The sequence below is a fragment of the Sorex araneus genome, chromosome 1, assembly GCF_027595985.1.
Source record: "Sorex araneus isolate mSorAra2 chromosome 1, mSorAra2.pri, whole genome shotgun sequence".
Taxonomy (NCBI): domain Eukaryota; kingdom Metazoa; phylum Chordata; class Mammalia; order Eulipotyphla; family Soricidae; genus Sorex; species Sorex araneus.
Window position 1 is genome coordinate 37,428,837 of NC_073302.1, and position 22,901 is coordinate 37,451,737.

Below are 22,901 nucleotides of genomic sequence, written 5' to 3' on the forward strand. Positions count from 1 at the left end.
TCTCATGCTGATTGGCTGCCAGTTCCGTGAACGAGTTGGTGGTAGTGGTGGGGGAACCGGTAGGCCGGGCTGCGTTGCGTCACTTCCGTTTGCTGTCGGCTACTGCCGCCGGGGTGTTCTCGAGAGTCCGGCGGCGAGCCGACTGAAGGAGCGGGCGGACGAGAGGCGGGGAGGGCCGGGTGGGGGGGGTGGGCGGAAGGGGGCAGAAAAATCCCATTGCGGAGCCGCCTGCCAGGACGTTCCCGCCTCCTCCTCCGACACTGTCGGGTCGGCTGGGAGAAGGGTCACCGCCTCCTTCTAAGGAGCAAGAGGGAGGCGGAGCCCCGCTCAGGTGAGCCGACGCTGTCGGGGCGCGCGCGGCGACGGTTGGGCGCGTGGGGCGCGCCTCGCGCCGGGCACGCGGGGCTGTCGGGGCGTGCAACCGCGTCCGGGCGCCCCGGCGCGACTCTATCTCTCTCTGTCTCTCTCTCTCTCTCTCTGAGGGGGCATTGTCTCTCACCCTTGGCGGCCCGGCGGCCCGGAGGCGGGCTCTTCTGCGCAGGCGTCCCCCGGGTCCCGACGCCGGGCGCAGGCTTGCGGGTGCGGGCAGGGGCGGGGGCGCCTGCCCCCCCAACCCCCGGGTCAGCGGGCGGGCGTCGGGGCTGGCGGGTGTGTGTGTGTTGGGGGGGGCTCCGCCTGCTTGGACCCCGCCCTCCCCAACACTCCGATCTCCTCTCAGGCGGGGTTGGGTTGCGGAGCCGCTGGGCCAGGGGAGCCGGCGGGCTCGGAGGGCCCCAACTTGGCAGTGACCGGGCCGGCCGGGCGCGGAGACCGGGACTGAATGGCGGCGGGACGCGGGGCTCTCAGGCCGCACCCGCTCGGAGAGACCCGGGCTGTGTGCTTGTGTGTGTGTGTGTGTGGCGGGGCGACCCTTTCCGTGGAACTGGGAGCTCGCGGGTGGGACGGACGCGGCGCGCGGCAGGCTGCCCCCGACTCCTCCCCCGGGGTCCGCGCGGACAGAAATGGGAAACCGTTGCCCTTTGCGGCCTGAAAGCCACGGCGGTGTCCAGGGTCGGCGGCGGGCCGGGCGGCCGTCGAGGGTAGGGGAGACCCCGCGTCGCCGCCCCTGCGCGGGCGCTTTGTTCCCCGCGCGCGGGCGCCCCAACCGCCGGTCGCTTTAAGGAGCTCCCGTGCGGCCCGGGTCGTTGTCCCGACAACTCGCTTGCTCTCTTGCTCGCTCGCTCTCCCCCGGGGTGGAGCCTCGAGCGTGCCTTGGCTGCAAGCCCCCAGAGCCGAGGTCGGGGCAAGGAGAGAGAGCCGGGGGGTGGGGGACAGCTGCGGCCACCGCGGACAGGAAGCGCTGGCTCGGATGGCCTGGTCACCTGCCAGGTAAGACAGACCGCTGGGGAGGGGACCTGGCCGCACGGCTCTGAGTTTCGCAGAATATCTGAGCCCGGGTTTTTGTTTTGTTTTCCTGCCCCGCTCGGAGTCTTGAAGACAACTTGTGTTCCGATCGCCGACAAGTTGTGTCTATAATATAGTTCAAAAATAGCAGTCAGCTCCCCTCTGCTTAATTTAGGGGGTGGGGGTGGGGGAGAAAGTGAACGTGAGAAGGGTTGGAAGAAGGGCGTCTCTCCGAGTGGTTTTCCTGGGTGTAGGGGTCACCGCTCTCCAAAGAGACGGTCACGTGGCTCTCACCAGCCGGTGGGAAAAGAGGGCAGAAGCACTGGGGGGGAGATGTATGTAAAGGCTTTAGTGAAGTGCTTTGGCATTTCGAGCACATCGCTCTTGAAGTTCTTAGCCTGAATTACATTGCATTTTTCGGGATGGGTGAGACTTTAAAATGGCTGGTGTGCTGGGACATTATCAGAGCTTGCTCGAGAGAGCGCTGACACAGTCAGTCTTGAATCCACCAGTTTCTCCTTGGGAAGGGAAAACCCTAAGGTGACTGTTCCCTTAGCTTTCAGCTTTTAGTATTTAATGTACATTTGTGGTAAACAAATACCCACCTCTTCCTCCCCCCTCCCGCGTTAAGCATATTTCTTTTTTTTCCTTGAGTATTGCTCAAGAATGGACGTTTTTTAGCAGAACCAGTTTTCTTCAGGGTAGCTGGGGGGGGGCGGTGAAATGTAACACTACATACAGGCCACCTTTTGTCTAAACATGAAGTGAACTCATGCTAAAAGATCAGCTGTTTCTGAGTGAGCGCTTGCTCTTTTACATGTTACACCATTTTTATTACTAAATAGTGGATTTCCATTTCCAAATCAAACTTTGGGAAATGTTTTTCTCTTAGAGTAGTTGATAATTACACCTATATTTGCTGGAAACTGACTTATCTATGTGATAATTCACACAGATTAGGAATAGTGTTGGAGAAATTACTGTATTATAATAACATATACACTACTTTCTTTTTCTTTTTTTGGTTTGTTTTTGGTTTTGGGCCACACCTGGTGGGCTCTGGGAACATTATGGGATGCTCCAGAGCTGAACCTCTGTCGATTGTGTGCAAGGCAAGCATCCTATCCTCTGTACTGTTGCTCCAGTCCCTACACTACTTTGTCAATATTCAAAATTACTATCTGTAGATAATCTTCCTTCTGACTTTAAAACATTTGAATAATGTTTAAGATTCCAGTTTTTCCTTAATTCTAAACCGCTTCATATTGTAATATTGAAGACAGAATGCTATAAGCACTCTGCCATACCTTAATTGGCAGCAGCTTTTTCTGTTTTTCTTTTTTGTTTTTGGGTGTTTTTTTTTTTTTGCCTTTTGGGTCACACCCAGAGATGCTCAGGGGTTACTCCTTGCTCTGCACTCAGGAATCACTCCTGGTGGTGCTCAGGGAACTATATGGGATGCTGGGATTGAACCCAGGTTGGCTGTGTGCAAGGCAAATGCCTGCCTGCTGTACTATCACTCTGGCCCCTTCTTTTTCTTTATTAATGTCACATAAAATAATGTTGCATTTTATTTTTGTTTTTTGGGTCACACCCGGCTGTGCTCAGGGCTTACTCCTGGCTCCTGGCTTTGTTCTCAGGAATCACTCCTGCGAGTGTTTGAGGACACAGTTTGAAACAGGGTCAGCTGGGATCAGTTGTTGTGTCAATTGGGAGGCAGCTCCTTATCCGCTCTACTATCTCTCTGGCCCATTGAGTAGGGAAAAAAGCCACTCAGTGGGTGAAGTATTAGACCCATGCTGGACACTATTGATTTGATAATTCAGAAGTGAAGAACTATAATACTACATTGAAAGTAAACTACGTCTAAAAATGAGTTAGTTCACTTTCATCTTCTCTACTGAAAAGGCACCATTAATAATAGTGTCTAGGGGCTGGAGCGATAGCACAGCAGGTAGGGCATTTGGTTTGCACACGGCCGACCCAGGTTCGATTCCCAGCATCCCATATGGTCCCCCAGCACCGCCAGGAGTGATTCCTGAGTGCAGAGCCAGGAGTGACCCCTGTGCACCACTGGGTGTGACCCAAAAAGCAAAAAAAAAAATTGTGTCTAGTGCTTTTCTTCTTGCTTAAAGCATTTTATTTTTTCATTGTGAAATATATTTCTTAAGGCCAGAGAGAGAAAAGAGCAGATTATGATGTCAGTGGGGCCCCACGGGTGACTTAAATGAAGTGGGGAGGAGAAAGACGGTCACTTTCTCCCCAACCGCCTCTACCACCCGGGACCCAGAGTTACTGGGTTCTTGTCTCGCTCGTGGAAAAGAATTTCAGGAGTAGACAAGCAGTAAAGTAAATAGATTTTATTCAGAGGTTTCTGAGGGAAGGAGGAAGAGATAAGTGGGAGAGAGAATAGTAAGAATAACGTGCTCAAGAGAGAACTCGGACTTTTCCAAGGGTGGAGGAAGCCCCTACACATAACCGAGTTTTAGACACAAAAGTATGGAAGCATTGGGGCTGGAGCGATAGCACAGTGGGTAGGGCATTTGCCTTGCACGCGGCCGACCCGGGTTCGAATCCCAGCATCCCATATGGTGCTCAGGGGTAATTCCTGAGTGCATGAGCCAGGAATGACCCCTGTGCATTGCTGGGTGTGACCCAAAAAGCAAAAAAAAAAAAAAAAAAAAAAGTATGGAAGCATGAAAGTACACATCTCAAGAGGGGAGATGCGGGTGACACATGTGCGTGGCCACTTGGGCACAAGTAGCACATGTGCTTAGGCAGCATATGCGCGCCCTTCCTTTGTTCAAGGTGTCTTTTATAGGGTTTCTTCAATCTGCCCCCACCCACATGGGGTTTCTTTTCCAGGTAAAAGTTTGTTGCTAAGGTTACCAGGGAGGTTGGGAGTGGTGATGGCCTTCTTTGGGGAACCTCCTGGGAAGGGGTCCATTATCCTCAGGGTCTGCTGATGGTTTCCTCTGGGTCTTTTGTTTTCTTGAATCTGCAAGTCTTAAGAGTCTCCTTCCCAGAGACTCTGTTAAATATCAATTTTGGGGGAGGAGCAATAGATAGCACAGCGGGTAGGCGTTTGCCTTGCACTTGGCCAACCTGGGTTCGATCCCCCCCGGCATCCCATATGGTCCCCCAAGCACTGCCAGGAGCAATTCCTGAGTGCAAAGCCAGGAGTAACCCCTGAGCATCGCTGGGTGAGACCCAAAAAGCAAAAAAAAATCTCAATTTTCATTGCCAAGGGCCTTTCTCTATCTACCTGCCTACATCAATTAGATGTTGCCTAACTTGCAGCCAGTATGGATTTGATGTCCAGCATCGTATATGGTCCTCTGAGCTCTGACAGAAGTGATCCCTGAATACAGATACAGGAATAAGCCCTGAGCACTGCTGGATCTGTTGGCAATAAATGCAATTTTTCCTTTATGTTTCTTTTGTGTGTGTGTGGATGTCTGGGAAGGAGGGGAGGCAGTACTCTGGAAGCCCAGGAGCCTGCCTGGTGGTATGTAGCCTAGCTATACAGGCCTGACAGTTCAGTGCTTGGACTCTATGGTGCTGGGGAGTGAAGGTGGGAGCACAACAAGGCCATTTCAGCTATTCTTGGAGTACGAGGGATCAAATTCAGATTAAGAGCCTGGCATGTGCCCTAGCCCTTTGAGATCTCTTGAGGCCCTCTTTTTAATTTTTATTACTGATCTGTCATTGGTTTGTAATATTAGGGAATTTCAAGGGTTTAGCTTCACACCTCTATGTGTATAGTACTCAACCACAACCACATTCATTCCTACACCCTGAGTGTGATTTTCTTAACTTGTTAAAAGAGATTGTAGGGGTGTAATTAAGATGGGTGGTAGGCTACATTTTCTAATAGAAAATATTTTACAATTTGGTTTTGGGGCCAAACCAGGGCTTTTGGCCTCATGCAAGGCAAGCACCCATGTACCAACCATACTATCTGTGCCATAGATCCTTATACCCATAGTACCATAGATGGACTTCTTAAATTTTAAAGGTAGACATTCAGGGCCAGAGAGATTGTTGGAAGGGTGTTTGCCTTGCAAATGACCAACCTGGGTTCAATACCTGCCACCCTATATGGTTCCCTGAGCCCTGCCAGGATACCACTTTACATAGAGTTATCTTGTCTTCTTAGGCTCCTTTAGACTAGTTTTTCTGAACAAATCTGTCACTTTCCTGTTGTTCTGAGAGTCACCGTTTCATGATAACCTGAGGGTCCCCTGTTGCATTTGGGGCCAATCACAGTTCCTCCAGCTGGCCGATGGATGAACAAAGGAATAGGGGCCACAAGCTGTTTGGTAATCCATGGTCATTTATTCAAGTCTCTCAGCGTTAATTACAGGGAAATCATGAAGAGTTTGGGGGGTAGCAATTACATATAGGTGTGGTTGAACATTACTATCATAAACAATGAACAGATATAAAGTCCTTCCTTCAGGGGAAGTTTTTCTAGGAGATCCACCCAAGGACACAATTTCATCTAGGGACTCCAGTACTCTAGATTTCTGCTGAGAGATCCGCCCAAGGGCAGAATTCCATCTAATTATTGGGTTCTTCTTTCCTTTGCTGATAATCCATTTAAGCAATCATATTAAATTTACTTAATATTTCTAGTCATTTTGTAGGAAAACAGTAAGAGATACATTAAACTTAAAGGATGGCTCTTCCTAGGGGCATCTTGCTATATATCCCAGAATACAATCTTCAGGCCAGGTTAGTTTTTTCTAACCCTACGGGGTCCTTACTCTGTTACTTCTTTTTGGATCATGTCAGAGTTTGTTCCATGACCACGCTCTTGTTATACTTCTTTATGGCACTTAACTTGTCCCTTTTTGATGCCAGGGTTGCTTACAGCTTGCCCTGGGCCCATCCAAGTCCCTTAGAAGGATCCATGTTTTGGGGTGTTAAGAACTAAGGGCAACTGAGGCTTAAGTCAAGTAAATATGATGGATGCCCAGGAGTAAATATTATTGGGAGTCAGTTAACTCCTGTGTACAAAAGTATAGCATTAACTGTCTTCCTGTGTCTATACAAAAAGAACATTGCTCTAAAATTATGGAAAGGACATAAAGGAAAGAGAAAAGCAATATTTCACTTATATAGCCAGAGCCTTCAGAAGATTTGACCTAAAGGGTCTGATTTGGGTATATTTGTGATTAACAAATAGGAAGATGGGGAAAGAGGAGCACAAAGGAGAGGTTAAAGATAAACACAGAGGGTTGGGAAAGCCCTTATGGAATTGGGCGTGCCTTGGGAGCACTGTGGTGGATGGATGTAACTCAGTAAATAACATTCTAAGCTCCCTGAGGGGGCTGGAGCGATAGCCCAGCGGGCAGGGCGTTTGCCTTGCAAGCAGATGACCTGGGTTCGATTCCTCTGCCCCTCTCAGAGAGCCTGGCGAGCTATCGAGAGTATCTCACCCACACGGCAGATGGCAAGCTACCCGTGGCATATTCAGTATGCCAAAAACAGTAACAACAAGTCTCAAAATGGAGATGTTACTGGTGCCCGCTTAAGCAAATTGATGAGCAACGAGATGGTAGTGACAGTGACAAGCTCCCTGAGGGGGACTGGGAGAAAGGACAAACCAGTGTTACTTCTTAAAATGCTTAGAATTACAGTCCCAGTTACTTTCCCACCAGTTTGGGCAGTATTTGAGACCATATGTGGTGCCAGGGATCAAACCAGGGGCCGCTACATGCAAGGCCTTAATCCCTGTATATATTTTATACTCTGAGTTATAATTGAATACTGTGCTATGTTTAGAGCTGTGGCCTTTGGGAACATTTTTTCCTACATCGTTTTCCCGTAACCGCAGTGTCAGGTTTGTTTGCTTGTTTTTTGCACTTCCTTACTTTCTGGTACTCCAAGATGCTGTGGTCTTAGCATGGTTATTTTCTGCCTTGTCCTAGAATAAGCCATTTCTCCATGGAGGTCTGGTTTCTTTGTTAGCGAGAACAAGATCTAAGCATTGGAGATGATCAGGATGATATTATTTTGTATATTCTACACCTCTCTTTAGTTAATTGAAGACTAAGAATTCTCATACCTGTTTCTGAATTCAGTGTGTTTAATTAGTACTCTTGATTGAAGGTATTGAAGGGATACCAGGAAAATTCAGTGTCAGACAAATATGTAGTTGGAAAAGGGAGATGTATTTTAGAAGCATTTTCCAGATATTTTAAAATATTCTTTTTGATACTGTATTAAAACTTGGCCACATGGTATTGAGTAGTGAAAATATTGACTGAAAGTTTATATCAATGAACTTTACATATTCTGTTACATTAAATACATTTTTTTGTGTGCTTTGAATAGGATGTTTTTCTCTATGCCTTATAGTTTGTTACATATTTAAAAGAGAAGTTTGTTGTTTTTTGGTTGTTTTTTTGTTTTGTTTTATTTTGTTTTTTGCTTTTTGGGTCACATCCAGCGATGCTCAGGGGTTACTCCTGGCTTTGCACTCAGTAATTAACTCCTGGCTTTGCACTCAGTAATTAACTCCTGGCGGTGCTCAGGGGACCATATGGGATGCTGGGAATTGAACCTGGGTTGGTTGCATGCAAGGCAAATGCCCTACCTGCTGTGCTATCGCTCCAGCCCCTAAAAGAGAAGTTTTCTAACGGGAGAGTTAGTACAGTGGTAGGGTATTTGTCTTGCATACAGTGACCCAGGTGTTTGTGTGTGTGTGTGTTTTGTTTAGTTTTGGTTTTGAGGTCACATCCTGATTGTGCTCAGAAATCACTCCTGTGCTGAAGTGATAGTACAGCAGGTAGGGCGTTTGCCTTGTACACAGCCGACCCAGGTTCAGTTCTTACATCCCATATGGTTTCCTGAGTACCTCCAGGAGTGATTCCTGAGTGCAGAGTCAGGAGTAACCCCTTAGCATTGCCAGGTGTCACCCAAAAAGGAAAAAAAAAATCACTTCTGGTGGGGCTTGGAGGACCTTATGGAATGTTTGGGAATTGAACCCAGGTCCACCTCATGTATCTCCTCCCCTCCCTTCATCCCCTGTCCTCTCCTGTCCTCTCCTGTCCTCTTCCTCCTATCTTTTCTTTTCCCTTTCTTTTCTGCTCTGTTTTTTTCCTTCATCTTTCCCCTTAACAAGACATTAGTAGTTTGGAAAATACTGAAATATGCAATGTTGAAATAACCAAATGTTGACTCATTTGGCTTAAGTGAAAAATTGACAATGTCAATAAAATAAAAAAAGGTAAACCCACACACCTAAGGAGGGCCATGGAAACAGTGGTGGTGGTGGTGGGCTCTAGTAATTTTATAACGTTGTACCATAAACACTATTGTAGCAACTCAAAATGTAATGAAAATAAGTTAAAAAGTATAAAATCCCCAAAGTTAAAAAGAAAAATGGTTTTATCAGATCCCATTTTATTAAGATCATCAGTTACTCATCAGAATGGTTTGAACTTTGGAGAACTGTCAGGCTCTTGTGAACACATACAAATTTTTTGAAACTTTTAATTTTTCACCTGAGAGCTTCCTTTTTATCACAGGCAACAAATACTGCAATTCCCCCTCTCCCCCCCTCCCCCAAAGCTAAGGGCTGGAGCCATGGTACAGCAGGTTGGTTTGATCCCTGGCACCTCATATGGTCCTTCAAGGCCTACCTGGACTGATCCCTAAGTACAGAGCCCAGAGTAGGTCCTGAGCATTGCTGGGTGTCACCCCAAAACAAAAGAAATGTCAAGCTTGTTCATTTTCAAGAAAATGGGAAATAATCAAATCTGAATAATCAAAGATTTGTTATTCATTCTTCCACATAAAGATGGTATGCCATAAAAAAATACTTCATTTAGCTTACAACTCAAATTGTATAAGTTTGGGGCTGGGGGGGGGTATTTTTTAGTTTATGGCTGCACCCAGCAGTGTTCAGAGCTTACTCCTTGCTCTGCACTCTGGCATCACTCCTGGCAGTGATTGGAGGACCATGTGTGTACTGGGGATCAACTCAGGCTGCATACAAGGCTACTGCCCTTCTATCTCTTCAACTCCTATACATGTATTTTCCCTCAAGACAGCATTATTTTAGTTTGTAGCAGTTACTTTGAGTGTTTTTTATTTAATAATAATAATGTATGAGATTATATATATATGTGCCATATATACTGTATATTGTTAGACATGAAATATGTTACATAGATATTACATAATAGGTAATACATTATTATCTTTTAAATATAAAAGACATTCAAGAATTCATACTAACAGTATTGAAGGGATAACTAGATCCCTTAACCAGTCATCCTTCTTATCAAAGGTCTAACAGAGATAAAGCATTCTCGATAACTTATTCCTGCTGCCAATTCAAGCCCAAATGTTCAGCCTTTGTATAAATTCTGTGAGCAAACCAGTAACTCTAGCAATTTACTTTTATTTTTTTAGTGCAAGTAATGAAAGCAGTCATGTCACATTTGCAAGGCAAGTGCTCTATGCTGAGCTATACCCTGCCCCTCAATTCCCTTTCTTCTTCTTCTTCTTTTTTTTTTTGGGGGGGGGCTTTTTGGGTCACACCTGACAATGCACAGGGGTAACTCCTGGCTCTGCACTCAGGAATTACTCCTGGCAGTGCTCAGGGGACCATATGGAATTCTGGGAACCGAACCCGGGTTGGCAGCATGCAAGGCAAACACCATACCCACTATACTATGGCTCCAGCCCCATCCCACAATTCCCTTTCATGCTTGTTTGTTAAAGTCAGTTTCTGTTGCAGGAACCAAGAACCTTGACTGATTGTACTTAATGCTTATAAAATAAAAATAAAAATTTTTTTTATAAAAGTTACCTAAAAAGTGATGAGTCTATTACTCAGAATGATGTGCTGTAGTTAATTTTTCTAATGACTTGTAATAACCATTAGCATCAGTTATAATTATTCGCCATCTAGTACTTCTCTTTCTCTTATTTGCTTTCTAGCCAGATTGGATTCTTTGTTTCTACCACCTCAAATCTTTACCTCTATCTTTACCTCTATCCATAATGTGTTCTATATTCAGTCCAACACCTTGCTTTGTTTTCATCTCCACAGTGAAGCTGGAAATAACCTTTGCCTTCTCTGCACTGCCAAGTACACTTCATCTCTTAGGTGGCACTCGGTGCTTTTTGAACTTTATGTGGTGGTTATTTGTGTATGTCTTGTCCCCATTTTCACTAAGCACTTGTGACAAAAGTATGCCATACAGATCTGTTCCACAGCACTTAACCTTGAATGAAGTATGCACTTCAAAACACTGGATGATTGAATTTATATACCAAAAGCACAGACGCCGGAGGGCTCCAATAGTACGTGGTTCCAAGCTGCTCGCTTCTTCCTCCCTTAGCTGGCCACCTCTCTCTCCACAGCTGTCAACCCACAGCCACCCATCACCCTCATTCTAGAATTACTATTGCTCACCTACAGTCAGTTAAGAAGCAAGAAAAATTTGAATTTTGTCTTACTAGAACAAAAGACTGAATGCTTGAGGAATTTTCCTTTGAGGAAATCTTACCTACCTGGACTTTGGTCTTTAGTTGGGATATCCTGAGATAAATTTTTCTGGTTTTTGTCTGATTCTATTAGACATAGTTGAGATTCTCAAAAAAATGACTGTTGAGCAATATGATTTATATTTAATCTATTTATAAGTCTGATCAAACTAGTAATTTATCGTCACTCAGTTAAAGTACGTCACATGCCGAAAATGTAGTCCCTGTCTCAGCAAGTCTTGTAGTAGAAAAGCACTTCCAGTTGATACTAGGTTTGTAAGTAGGATACTAATACCTCTTATTAAACTGAGGGATTTCTAGGCCAGCTAATTCCAGAAATAGTTTTATTTTGGATTTTTAAGTTTTGGGACCACACCCAGCAGTGCTCAGGGACTGTTCTTAGCTGTATACTCAGAAATGACTCATAGTGGTGCTTGGGGCTAGGGATCAAACTGGGATCAGTTTCATGTAAGGCAAGTACCTTACCCCCTTCCTACCTCTCCAGCCTCTAATCCCAGGAATTTCAAACTGGAACCCAGATGGCAAAGCAGGGAGTGTGCAGGGTAATGTGAAATGATAAGGGCTCTGGCATCCGTCAGGAGCACCTTTAGTCATTAATAGGCACCGCTATTCATAGACCGAATCTGCCCAGTTTCCTGAGCCAACCTTCAAAAGACAGGACCAGAAAGAGTATGAATTAGTTGTGCTGATGGATCTGGTATCTGGGGCTAACTTGGGCACCTGTGTACCCACCTAATCCCAACCCTTCCTGACACCCACTTCATTGGTCAAGTCAGAACAGTGCAAGACTGTTCCAGGATGCTTGGACTTAGGTGGTCAAAGATCATAGCCTGCTTGATTTGGGGCCTTGCCGAGCTTTCCTCTTTGAAATTTCAATCTCATATCATTTCTATAAGTGGAGGAAAAGTGCTGGTTAGGTGGTTTTCTGCTATGATTTTATTTAAAGGATAAGAGAATATTAAGATTCCTTAGAATGTTAAAGGTGCTTTGTGCAGGTGACAGTTTTGCAGATCTTACCTGGCATTTAGGCAACAAATCTCTTGATAAGGTAGTAGATGATGTTTCAGTATCAATTTTCTTTTCCTTGTGAACCGAGCATATTATCCAGTTCATGGCTTAAAAATGTGCTGTTTGCTAGTTTGCTCTTTTACACATTTTTAATTAGGCTAAGTAAATATTTAGGGAAATAAATCTGTTGAGAAAACAACTCTTGATTTCATGTTTATATAATGTGCAGTGGTATAAGTATTTTCTTAATACACATTTGGGAAAAACTATCACTTCCTGCAGATAACTAATGTCATAATGTATACTTTGCTTTGTGTTAGACACAGATGATTAATTGCCACATCACCTCCAGCTATCTAGATTAATATTTTATCACATATAAAAATATTTCAAAGAATCTAAAGCTTTTCTCCTTGGTTTAAAGGTTTCATAACAGGCAGCTTTGGGTAAAACAGCTGTGTTCTTAGCATAGATTTTTTTTTTTATCAAGTTACTGCTGCTACTTAAGAATTTTGAATAACCATAATCTTAATTTATGACCTCCAGCAGACAAGAGTAACAAATTTTATCTTCCCCACTGAATTTGAAATATATGCCCTCTAGATTCAAACAGGTTTTACGATAAGTTGTAATACTTAGCTTTTTCTGAGATTATGATTTGAGCATTCTTGGATAAAAAGAAAGAAATTTGAAATAAAGTAGGTTAAGGTAAAAGGGGAATTCATTGGCTTTTCAAATAGGAGGTCCTGGGTGATACTTCCTTCAGGCAAGGCTGACTCCCGATGCATTTGATAACTGCTGTTTTTCTGTGTTGGCTTCATTCTCAGGCAAAAGTGGCTACATAAGTGGTGGATTTTTTTTTTCTTTTTGGGTCACACCTGGCGATGCACAGGGATTACTGCTGGCTTTGCACTCAGGAATTACCCCTGGTGGTGCCCAGGGGACCATATGGGATGCTGGGAATCAACCCGGGTTGGCCGAGTGCAAGGCAAATGCCCTACCCGCTGTGCTGTTGCTCCAGCCCCCCCCTTTTTTTTTTATTTTTTTAACGAAACACCATGAGATAAAGTTACAGACTTGCACACTTTTGTAATTACATTTCAGTCATTACAATGGTCAAGTATCCATCCCTCCATCAGTGCCCATTCTCCACCACCAGTGTTCCCAATATGCCTCCCGCTACCCCCACCCTACTTCCCCACACCCCCCCCCCCTGTAGCAGGCACATTCCCTTTTATTCTTTTATTCTCTGTCTCTCTCTGTCTCTGTCTGTCTGTCTGTCTGTCTGTCTGTCTCTCTCTCTCTCTCTCTCTCTCTCTCTCTCTCTCTCTCTCTCTCTCCACCCCCACCACCCTTTTTGGGTGTTATGGTTGCAATTGAGGTAGAAAGTGGCCATCATGCTCAGTCTATAGTCTACTTTCAGCACACATCTCCCATCCCTAGTAAGGCCTCCAAGCATCCTTTGCTTGGTGGTCCCTTCTCTATCTCAGCTGCGTTTTCTTCCAGCATGTAAGGCCGACTTCCAAGCCTAGAGGAATCCTCCTGGCCCTTATCCCTACTATTCTCAGGTGTTAGTCTCCCTTTATTTTACTTTATATTCCACAAATGAGTGCAGTCATTCTGTGTCTGTCCCTCTCTTTCTGACTAATTTCACTTAACATGATATGCTGGATTCTTATCTCCCTCATAGTTTGCCATATATTACCCCTTCATTTCCTTGTGTTTTGCAGTGACTAGAAACAAACTTTGTGCTATTCAGTTTTGGTCACACACTTTAGTTGTGCTCCTCAAACTCTTAAGTGCACACTTGCTCTGATAATGGGGATTGCAAATGGCAGTGCTACCAGAATGGCACTGGGCTTACTGGCCAGAGCTACAAATTGCACTTGCATGTGCTGTACCACCAAGCCCCATCCCTGTGTGCCTAAGAAAGCATGTCTTTCTTGACAGTGTCAGCAAAACTCCTGGGGCACCTTAACTGCCTGGTTAGGGTCTCACACTCATCTCTGAAATAGTCACTGTGATCAGTGAGAGTGGGAACCAAATTAGCTAAGCATCCCTGAATCATCTTGCACTCACAGGCTGGATGAAAGTGATTTCCAAAGACATAGCAGGCCAAGACAACAACCACAACCACAGAGTGTCCTTTGGAGGAAATTTACGGAGTAGTATCTGTATGTTGATCTGTTTGTTGATATGTATGTTGATTATGTTTCACACTGTTCCAGTCATTTGTTGCTGTATAATAGATCAGTTTAAAGGTCAATGACTTGAGGTCCTAGAGATGTGGCTCTGGCCTCCTTTCTTCTTGTTCCTTCACCTCTCACTCAGTACACGTCTGCATTTTCCAGTCATTTGTGCATGAAGAGAGCTGTAATTGCCAGAGAGACATTGTGTGGACATTGGTCATTTGTAGCGGCCCAGGATCTTTTGAACATTCCTCCTTCACATCTGGATAACCTGCAAATTATGAGCCCCACTTGCACCAGTTAGAATCATAGTTCTAGCATGGGTATGAGGTCTAGGCTTCCTAGGTCATACATACCTTTCTTTGTGTAGTTAGAATGCAGATGTGAGCAATATAAAACAGTAGTGAGTGTTTAGAGTTACTCTGCTCCAACACAGTAGCCATAATTAATTAAAATTAACTTGAAAGTTTCTCAGTTGTTGGGGGCCAGAGATAGTACATCGGGTAAGGCACTTGTCTGGCATGCATCCCACCCAGGTTCAATCCCCAGCACCGGGTATGGTACCCTGAGCCCACCAGGAGTGAGACCTGAGCATTAAGCTGGGAAAGCCCTGAGTACAGCCAGGTGTGGCCCAAAATAAAACCAAAAGTTCCTCTGTTCCACTAGCCACATTTCAAGTTCTCAATTGCAGAACAGGAATGAGAAATTGCCTTGTAAGGCAATATAAGGATACTTGCCATATATGTGAGGGCCCTGGGTTCCATTTCTGGCACCTTATGACCCTCCAGCATTGTGGGAGTGATCTTTAGGCGGGGTCCCCAAGCCAGCACTCAAGGGGCTAGAGGTAATACTAGGGTTGAGCATTTGCCTTGCACACAGCCTACCTCACTTTGATCCTTGGCACTGCATATAATCTCTGAGCACTGCCAGCAGTCATCCCTAAGCACCAACAGGTCTGTATGTGTTCTCCTCCCCCCAAAAAATCACTTGCCACGTTTGACTAATAAACATGCGGATGATTATTAATAACACAGAATGTTCTGTTAGCCTCAGCTATGTGGACAGTTGCCAACAAAGGAACTAAGTGCATTTTAACTAGAGGAAGGAAAGCTGCTTCAGCAGCTAGTGCTGGAAAAACCCAAACAGCCACATGCAATACTAATAATAATAAGCAAAAGCAACTAAACTGGACCCCTATTTCAGATCATACCTAGGTAATTTTAAATTGACTGAAGACCTCAGTGTTAAATAGACCTGTAGCCATGAAATATAGGGTGAAGGAGACCCAGAGATAATGCAGCAGATAAGATGCTTGCATTGCACTCAGCCAACCTAGTCCTTGGCACTGCATATGGTCTGCCCTGAACCCACCCCCACACCAAGCCTCCCTGGAGTAAGCCCTGAGAGCATACCTGAGTGTGGACCAAAACTAACACATGGTTGGGGTCTGAGCCATAGGTACAGTGGGTAGGGCATTTTCCTTGCATGCAGTTTATCTGTGTTTGATCCCTAGCACCCCATAAGGTTCCCCGAGCCCTGCCAAGAATAATTTCTGAATGCAGAGCCAGAAGTAAGCCTCAGCACTGCCGAGTGTGGCTCCAAAACAAAAAACACATAGAGGGAAACAGAATTCTGCATGATGCTGACCTCAGAGGAGTCTTCAGTATTTTGACACATTTGGCAGAGAAAAATCTAGCCAAAATAAGACCTTTATATTTTTTTTTAAGTTTTTTTTATTTATTTTTATTTTTTTATTTATTTATTTTTTTTGCTTTTTTTTTGGGTCACACCTGGCGATGCACAGGGGTTACTCCTGGCTCTGCACTCAGGAATTACCCCTGGCCGTGCTCAGGGGACCATATGGGATGCTGGGATTTGAACCCGGGTCGGCCGCGTGCAAGGCAAACGCCCTACCCGCTGTGCTATCTCTCCAGCCCCCTAGACCTTTATATTTTATTTTATTTTTAACCAGACAGTCCTGCCTGTGCTCCTTGTTGAAGGAAGACATTGAACAGAATGTCACTGGTATGTTGGATTGATAATACTATTTGGGTAGTCCTTTTATGCCTCATCTGTGAGATCAGGTTGTCTTTTTTTTTTTTTTTTTTTTTTGCTTTTTGCTATTTGGTCACACTCGGCAATGCACAGGGGTTACTTCTGGCTCTGCACTCAGGAATTACCCCCGGTGGTGCTCAGGGGACCATATGGGATGCTGGGAATCGAACCCGGGTCAGCTGTGTGCAAGGCAAACGCCCTACCCGCTATGCTATTGCTCCAGCCCTGAAATCAGGTTGTCTTAACTTGCAAGAATTAGGAAAATGGAAATAAAAACAGTTCAGAGGGACTGGGTATGACCCCAAAAGCAAGATAGATAGATAGACAGACAGACAGACAGACAGACAGACAAGCAAAAAGAAACAGAAAAAGCCTTACAGGAGCTAGAGATAATATAGCACGCAGGGCTCTTACCTTTTATGCATCTCACCAGGGTTCAATCCCTAGTGCTCCATATGGTCTCCCAAGTCCCACTAGGAGTGATCCCTGAGCGCAAAGCCAGGAATAAACCCTAAACACCACCAGGTGTGACCCCCAAAATAAAAAATAATTGAACCATTCAATTTTAGAATATTTCTGTTAACTATAAAGAAATCTTTCTTGTCACAGGCACAGCGCTTCTATGTGAAGATTCCCTCCCTCCTCCCCCCGCCCCCCAACTTTTGGGCCATGACTGTGTTCAGAACTCTGCATCCAGGGATCACTTTTAGCAGTGCTTAGAGGGCCATATGGGGTGCTAGGGATTGAACCTGGGTTTGTGCCTGGCAAGGCAAGTGCCCTATCTGCTAGGTAATCTTCAATTTCTCATGTAACTTATTTTTTAATTGTAGTCCTCCTGTCTTGATGTCACTTTCACTCTGCTGTACTAGCAGCTCAGCAAACAGTTGCTGAGCCTTTGGGTGTGGAAATGGAGTTTATATATGCCAAGGTGTTTCTCCACCACCAGTTTGGGAGTTAGCTCTGCTTCCAGGTACTCTACTTTTTTTTTTTTTTTTTGCTTTTTGGGTCACACCCGGCGATGCACAGGGGTTACACCTGGCTCATGCACTCAGGAATCACTCCTGGTGGTGCTCAGGGGACCATATGGGATGCTGGGAATCGAACTCGGGTCGACCTCGTGCAAGGCAGACGCCCTACCCGCTGTGCTATCGCTCCAGCCCCCCAAGGTACTCTAAGCCAGTAGCACTAATTCATGTACTTGCCAGCTACAAAATGCTGTGGATTTTTTCTTTCCCATTTTGCTCCCAACCCCTGTGAGGATGTACTTTTAAAACAAAACCAAAACATTTTAGTGTCTTTCCAGTGAGGTTTCAGGAATGCATGGGAGGTAAATGCATGTGTGCAGTTTACCACCAGTTTTCCCACTAATGTTGATTTTCCCTTTTCTGTTATTGAAGGTTACAGAAAGACTCTGGGAATTGATTATTGACCTCAGGGAGATGCAGAACTCGAACCAGCTCTGATGCTATATCTGCCATCAGAAATGTCATGGGCCGGGGATGTGGCTCAGTGGTAGATCCCTTGTAATAGATATGAGGCCTCAGGTGATCCCTAGCACTGAAAGACAAAAACAGAAACCATAGGCATTTTTTTTTTTTTCTTCGGGTCACACCCGGCAATGCACAGGGGTTACTCCTGGCTCTGCACTCAAGAATTACCCTTAGCAGTGCTCAGGGGACCATATGGGATGCTGGGATTCGAACCCAGGCTGGCCGCATGCAAGGCAAATGCCCTACCCGCTGTGTTATCGCTCCAGCCCCAGAAACCATAGGCTTTGAAGGTGCAAGGTTGGCTGTCCATGCCTCTCTCCTCATCACTCCCTTTGTGTTCTGACTTTGACCGAAGACCTTCCAAGTCTTAACACTTTCTTTCTTTTTCCCCCATAGGATCATGGATTTCCCTGGACACTTTGAACAAATCTTCCAGCAGCTAAACTACCAGAGACTTCATGGGCAGCTCTGTGACTGCGTCATCGTGGTGGGGAATCGACACTTTAAAGCCCACCGCTCTGTGCTCGCGGCCTGCAGCACTCATTTCCGAGCCTTGTTCTCGGTGGCTGAGGGAGATCAGACCATGAACATGATCCAGCTGGACAGTGAGGTGGTGACAGCGGAGGCCTTTGCCGCACTGATTGACATGATGTACACCTCCACGCTCATGCTGGGGGAGAGCAATGTTATGGATGTCTTACTGGCGGCCTCCCACCTACACTTGAACTCTGTTGTTAAGGCCTGTAAACATTACCTGACGACCAGGACACTGCCCATGTCTCCGCCCAGCGAGCGTGTTCAGGAGCAGAGTGCCCGCATCCAGCGCTCCTTTATGCTGCAGCAGCTGGGACTAAGCATCGTCAGCTCAGCCCTTAACTCCACCCAGGGGGGTGAGGAGCAGCCGGCACCCCTGAGCTCTTCAATGCGCAGTAACCTGGACCAGCGGACACCCTTCCCCATGAGACGCCTTCACAAGCGTAAACAGTCGGCCGAGGAGCGGGCTCGGCAGCGCCTCCGGCCTACCTTGGATGAGTCTGCCATTTCTGATGTCACACCTGAGAGCGGGCCGCCAGGGGTGCATTCGCGGGAGGAGTTCTTCTCGCCCGACTCTCTAAAGATTGTGGATAACCCGAAGGCTGATGGCATGACAGACAACCAGGAGGACAGCACCCTCCTGTTTGACCAGTCATTTGGTGCTCAAGAAGATGCCCAGGTGCCCAGCCAGTCTGACAATAGTGCGAGCAACATGGCCCAGCTGTCCATGGCCTCACGTGCAACTCAGGTGGAGACCAGCTTTGAGCCAGAAGCTCCAGCAGAGAAAAGTGGTTTTCAGTGTGAAAACCCTGATGTTGGCCTTGGGGAGAAAGAACACATGCGGGTGGTGGTGAAGTCAGAGCCCCTGAGTTCCCCTGAGCCTCAGGACGAGGTGAGTGATGTGACCTCACAGGCCGAAGGCAGCGAGTCTGTGGAGGTAGAGGGGGTTGTGGTCAGTGCCGAGAAGATCGACCTCAGCCCTGAGAGCAGTGACCGGAGCTTCTCTGATCCACAGTCTAGCACTGACAGGGTTGGTGACATCCACATTTTGGAAGTCACAAATAACCTAGAACATAAATCCACTTTCAGCATTTCAAATTTTCTTAACAAGAGCAGAGGAAACAACTTTAGTGCAAATCAGAACAATGATGATAATATCCCAAATACCACCAGTGACTGCAGGCTGGAGGGTGAGGCCCCCTATCTGTTGAGTCCAGAGGCTGGGCCTGCAGGCGGGCCCTCCTCTGCCCCTGTCTCCCACGTGGAGAACCCGTTCAGTGAGCCTGCAGACTCCCACTTTGTTCGGCCCATGCAGGAAGTGATGGGCATGCCGTGTGTGCAGACCTCAGGCTACCAAGGAGAACAGTTTGGGATGGATTTTTCCAGATCTGGTTTGGGCCTCCACTCCTCCTTCTCCAGGGTAATGATGGGCTCCCCAAGAGGAGGAGCCAGCAACTTCCCGTACTACCGCCGCATAGCTCCCAAAATGCCAGTTGTAACCTCTGTGAGGAGCTCACAGATCCCAGAAAACCCAGCTAGCTCCCAGCTACTGATGAACGGGGCCTCATCCTCCTTTGAAAATGGCCATCCCTCCCAGCCTGGCCCTCCGCAGTTGACCAGGGCATCTGCTGACGTCCTGTCCAAGTGCAAGAAGGCCTTATCGGAGCACAATGTCTTGGTTGTAGAGGGAGCTCGCAAGTATGCCTGCAAAATCTGCTGCAAGACTTTTCTAACCTTGACAGATTGCAAGAAGCACATCCGTGTTCACACAGGTGAGAAACCCTATGCCTGCCTCAAGTGCGGCAAGAGGTTCAGCCAATCCAGCCACCTGTACAAACATTCCAAGACCACCTGTCTGCGCTGGCAGAGCAGCAACCTACCCAGCAGCCTGCTCTAACACCAGCCTCCCAAGAGAGTGCCTACACCGGCGGCAAGATCGGAATGCAACGCTCTTCCAGTTGGTGGCTGTTGGCTGTGGGGTTGCAAACTTGGATTGGTAAGGGGGGGAACTTGCCTGTGTAGCTCTCAGCTGCTGTTTCTGAGAGTGCTGCCCCCCCCAACCAAGTTCTTCCTTAGTGTTGTCAGAAAGTAGTTTGTAATGGGATGATAAAAGTGACACATGAAAAAATAACTTCAGTGCAAAAAAATTTTTAGCAGCTTTTATAAACACTGAAGCATTTAATCCTGTCCCTAGGATGGGAATATTATATACCTGTACAAATGATGCAAAATGCACTTAAGTGTAACTAGTCGTGGCAACTTGGTGTCTGTCTACAAGGAAGACCCTTGAGGACATGCCTTGCTGCCACTGATGCTTTAAAGTGTCTCAGGAGCTAGTCCTGGGCCTCCAAAAGTACTGTATTTTTTATTTCTCTCTGATCTGCAGTCATAGACACTGCACTTTGATGGTGCTGACACTGGCCCAGAGCAAGCGCTTTCTGGACTTTTAGGTGTATATACTTTAAAAAATATCACTGTTGGATGTTTTAACCATCTTCCCCGGTTTTGAAAACAAAGTTGTAAATGGAGTAAGAACTTGTAGGGAGTGACAGGTAAGGTATTGTTTCTGTATGTGCTGTTTTAGCGGTATTTTAACTAACTTGTATAATATAGTCACAGTTCCACGTTGGAAGTCAGAAAAGAGCTAGTGTTTGTCTTTGTTCTGATGTGGATTCATGTGTGGGTTGTCCCTGGTGTGTCTTCCCTTTGCTCTGCCCAGTCCCACCAGGCACACCTCGCCCAAGGACAAACAAATAAACCCGTCCTTCCCTGTTGCTTCTTAGCTCTCATGCCCCACCTGCCTCTTTCCCAGGTGCAGATGAATTCTCAGTTTCAGACTAAGCAAAGACTCAGTGTCAGTCTTGCTGGTCCCACTAGGGCTTTTATTCCTGGTAAATGCTAGAGTTTAAAAATAGAGATCCTGAACTTTTGTTTCCCAGCCTGGCACTTGATGTTTAAGGTAATTTGAAATCTAAATACGGCTGTGTTCATGGATATTTTCCAGGTTAAGAGGTGCATGGTCTAGAGCATTGATGTCCCCAAGTAGCACTGAAACCATCACCATGCAGGCCTCGCATTGCTTCCTCGTGCCCTCAGGGCTGCTGGTGATTCCCAGATAGGGCTGTGCCCTGCTCTGTGCTTCCAGGGAGCACATAGACCAGTGTTCCTACAGAGTTCGTTCTTGCACAGACGTGAGCTTTTTCTGTATCCATCTGTCTTAGATACACCACACCGTTGTGTGTGATGGAGAGAAAGCCTCAATTCTAATGTTGGGAAAGCTATATAGAGCTTGAATAGGAAATTTCTTGTGTTTTCTTCTAGTAATCTAGCATGTGCTGTTCGTTCTGCACACCTGATAAACTCACAGTGGTCTTAGTGTGGCTAAGCCTGTCCTGAGAACAGGTTTTCAGGGAAGAGAGCCACAGGGAGGCCTCAGCGGGCCCCTCCTGCCTGGCGTGGGAGAACAGTGGGATGGGAGTGTGAGAATCACCTGTGAACCTGGTGTGAGGTGGTGCTCCAGCTGGCCCTCTCCGTGAGCTGAGAACCAGCATCAGGGGGATTGACCTTGGGAAGTAAGGAGGTAAGCAGAGAACAGCAGCCCTCTGGGCCCCGGGAGAGCGGAGGCGGCGGCTGGTGCCAGGGGGGCCGCCCTCTCCTGCCAGATGGAATCTAAAATCTCTCATCTACCTCTCTAGTTCTTATGTGTGAGAAGCAAGTGTACGGGCCAGTGTCCTACTACACTCTCTAGCACTTAAAATAAGAATTCAGCTCCCCTGGAAAGCCAGTCTGAACGTTCCTATGGTCTATACATCCTACCTGAATTATAACTGACATTGGGTACCTGGATTTTGGTCAGTTAGCCTTAACTACAGCCAGGCATTATCATTTCTGGTGATCAAATCATAAAGTTCTATCAATCAGGCCCCATGTCAGTGGTGCTATGCTGGTCAGAATTTGAGATTTTGAAATAAAAATGTCACATTCATGCCTCTAAATATGTGTTTGCTTTTTCTTTGTTGTTTGTTCATTTGTGGTTAGGTTTTGGGTTATTTTGGCAACACCTGGTGGTGCTCAAGGCTAACTCCTGGCTCTGTACTAAGAGGTCACTCCTGGAAGGGGGCTTGGAGAGATCATATGGGGGCTGGGGATCAAGCCCTGGTTGGTCAGTGTGTGCGAGGCAAGCACGTTACTCCTCTACTATGTCTCCGGCCCTTTTCTTGCATGATTCCAGTTAAAACACTTGGGAAATGTTTGATCCAGTATTTTCTTCTTTTTAAACCAAGTAGAAAACACTAATGCTGCCTATTAATCGTTACCGGCTATTCTGCTCAGCATGGTCCGGGCTGCCTTCTCTGATCCAGTTCTGATTGAGCTGTGATCACTGGTAGAGTTTTGCTCTCTTCTCCCCGCAGCTCTACTCGAGGGCCTGCTCAGTCTCCCGCCTAGCCTGATCCCCAACCTGTTGCCAAGGTTGAAATTCACACCAGCAAGTTGGGCTTGCCTGTGGGAACTGCTAGGACCCGAGTCCTTGGGCAGGAACAAGGCTTCCACAGTGCAGGTGGCTTAGCCTTGGGGAGCAGAGAGGGGGTAAGGAGGGGAATGACAAAAGGGGAACCCTTTGGGTAGAGGTCAGAAGCAAGGGACAGGTGCCGAAACAAACCCTAAATGAAGGCCCGCCCATGTTCAATTATTCTGGGAGGGGAGAGGGTATTGG

The 22,901-nt window shown here is 46.5% G+C and overlaps 1 protein-coding gene across 2 annotated transcripts; it reads left to right on the forward strand.

Annotated features, from left to right (window-relative positions):
- Positions 1 to 201: 201 nt before the first annotated feature.
- On the forward strand, positions 202 to 22,182 carry ZBTB5 (zinc finger and BTB domain containing 5). Of its 2 annotated transcripts, none has more exons than XM_004600247.3 (2): positions 202 to 331; positions 18,050 to 22,182. In XM_004600247.3, the coding sequence occupies exon 2, from the start codon at positions 18,054 to 18,056 to the stop codon at positions 20,082 to 20,084; it is 2,031 nt and encodes a 676-aa protein (XP_004600304.1). In that variant the 5' UTR covers positions 202 to 331; positions 18,050 to 18,053; the 3' UTR covers positions 20,085 to 22,182. The 2 variants fall into 2 exon arrangements, with proteins under 2 accessions (XP_004600304.1, XP_054990962.1); XM_055134987.1 differs by lacking the exon at positions 202 to 331 and adding an exon at positions 376 to 1,368.
- The last annotated feature ends 719 nt before the right edge of the window (positions 22,183 to 22,901 follow it).

Excerpts from the sequence above, each read along its gene's own strand:
- ZBTB5 (XM_055134987.1), top strand. The coding sequence starts at position 1,349 with ATGGCCTGGTCACCTGCCAG. Across the intron at positions 1,369-18,049 it reads ATGGCCTGGTCACCTGCCAG|GATCATGGATTTCCCTGGAC; the intron begins GTAAGACAGACC and ends TTTCCCCCATAG.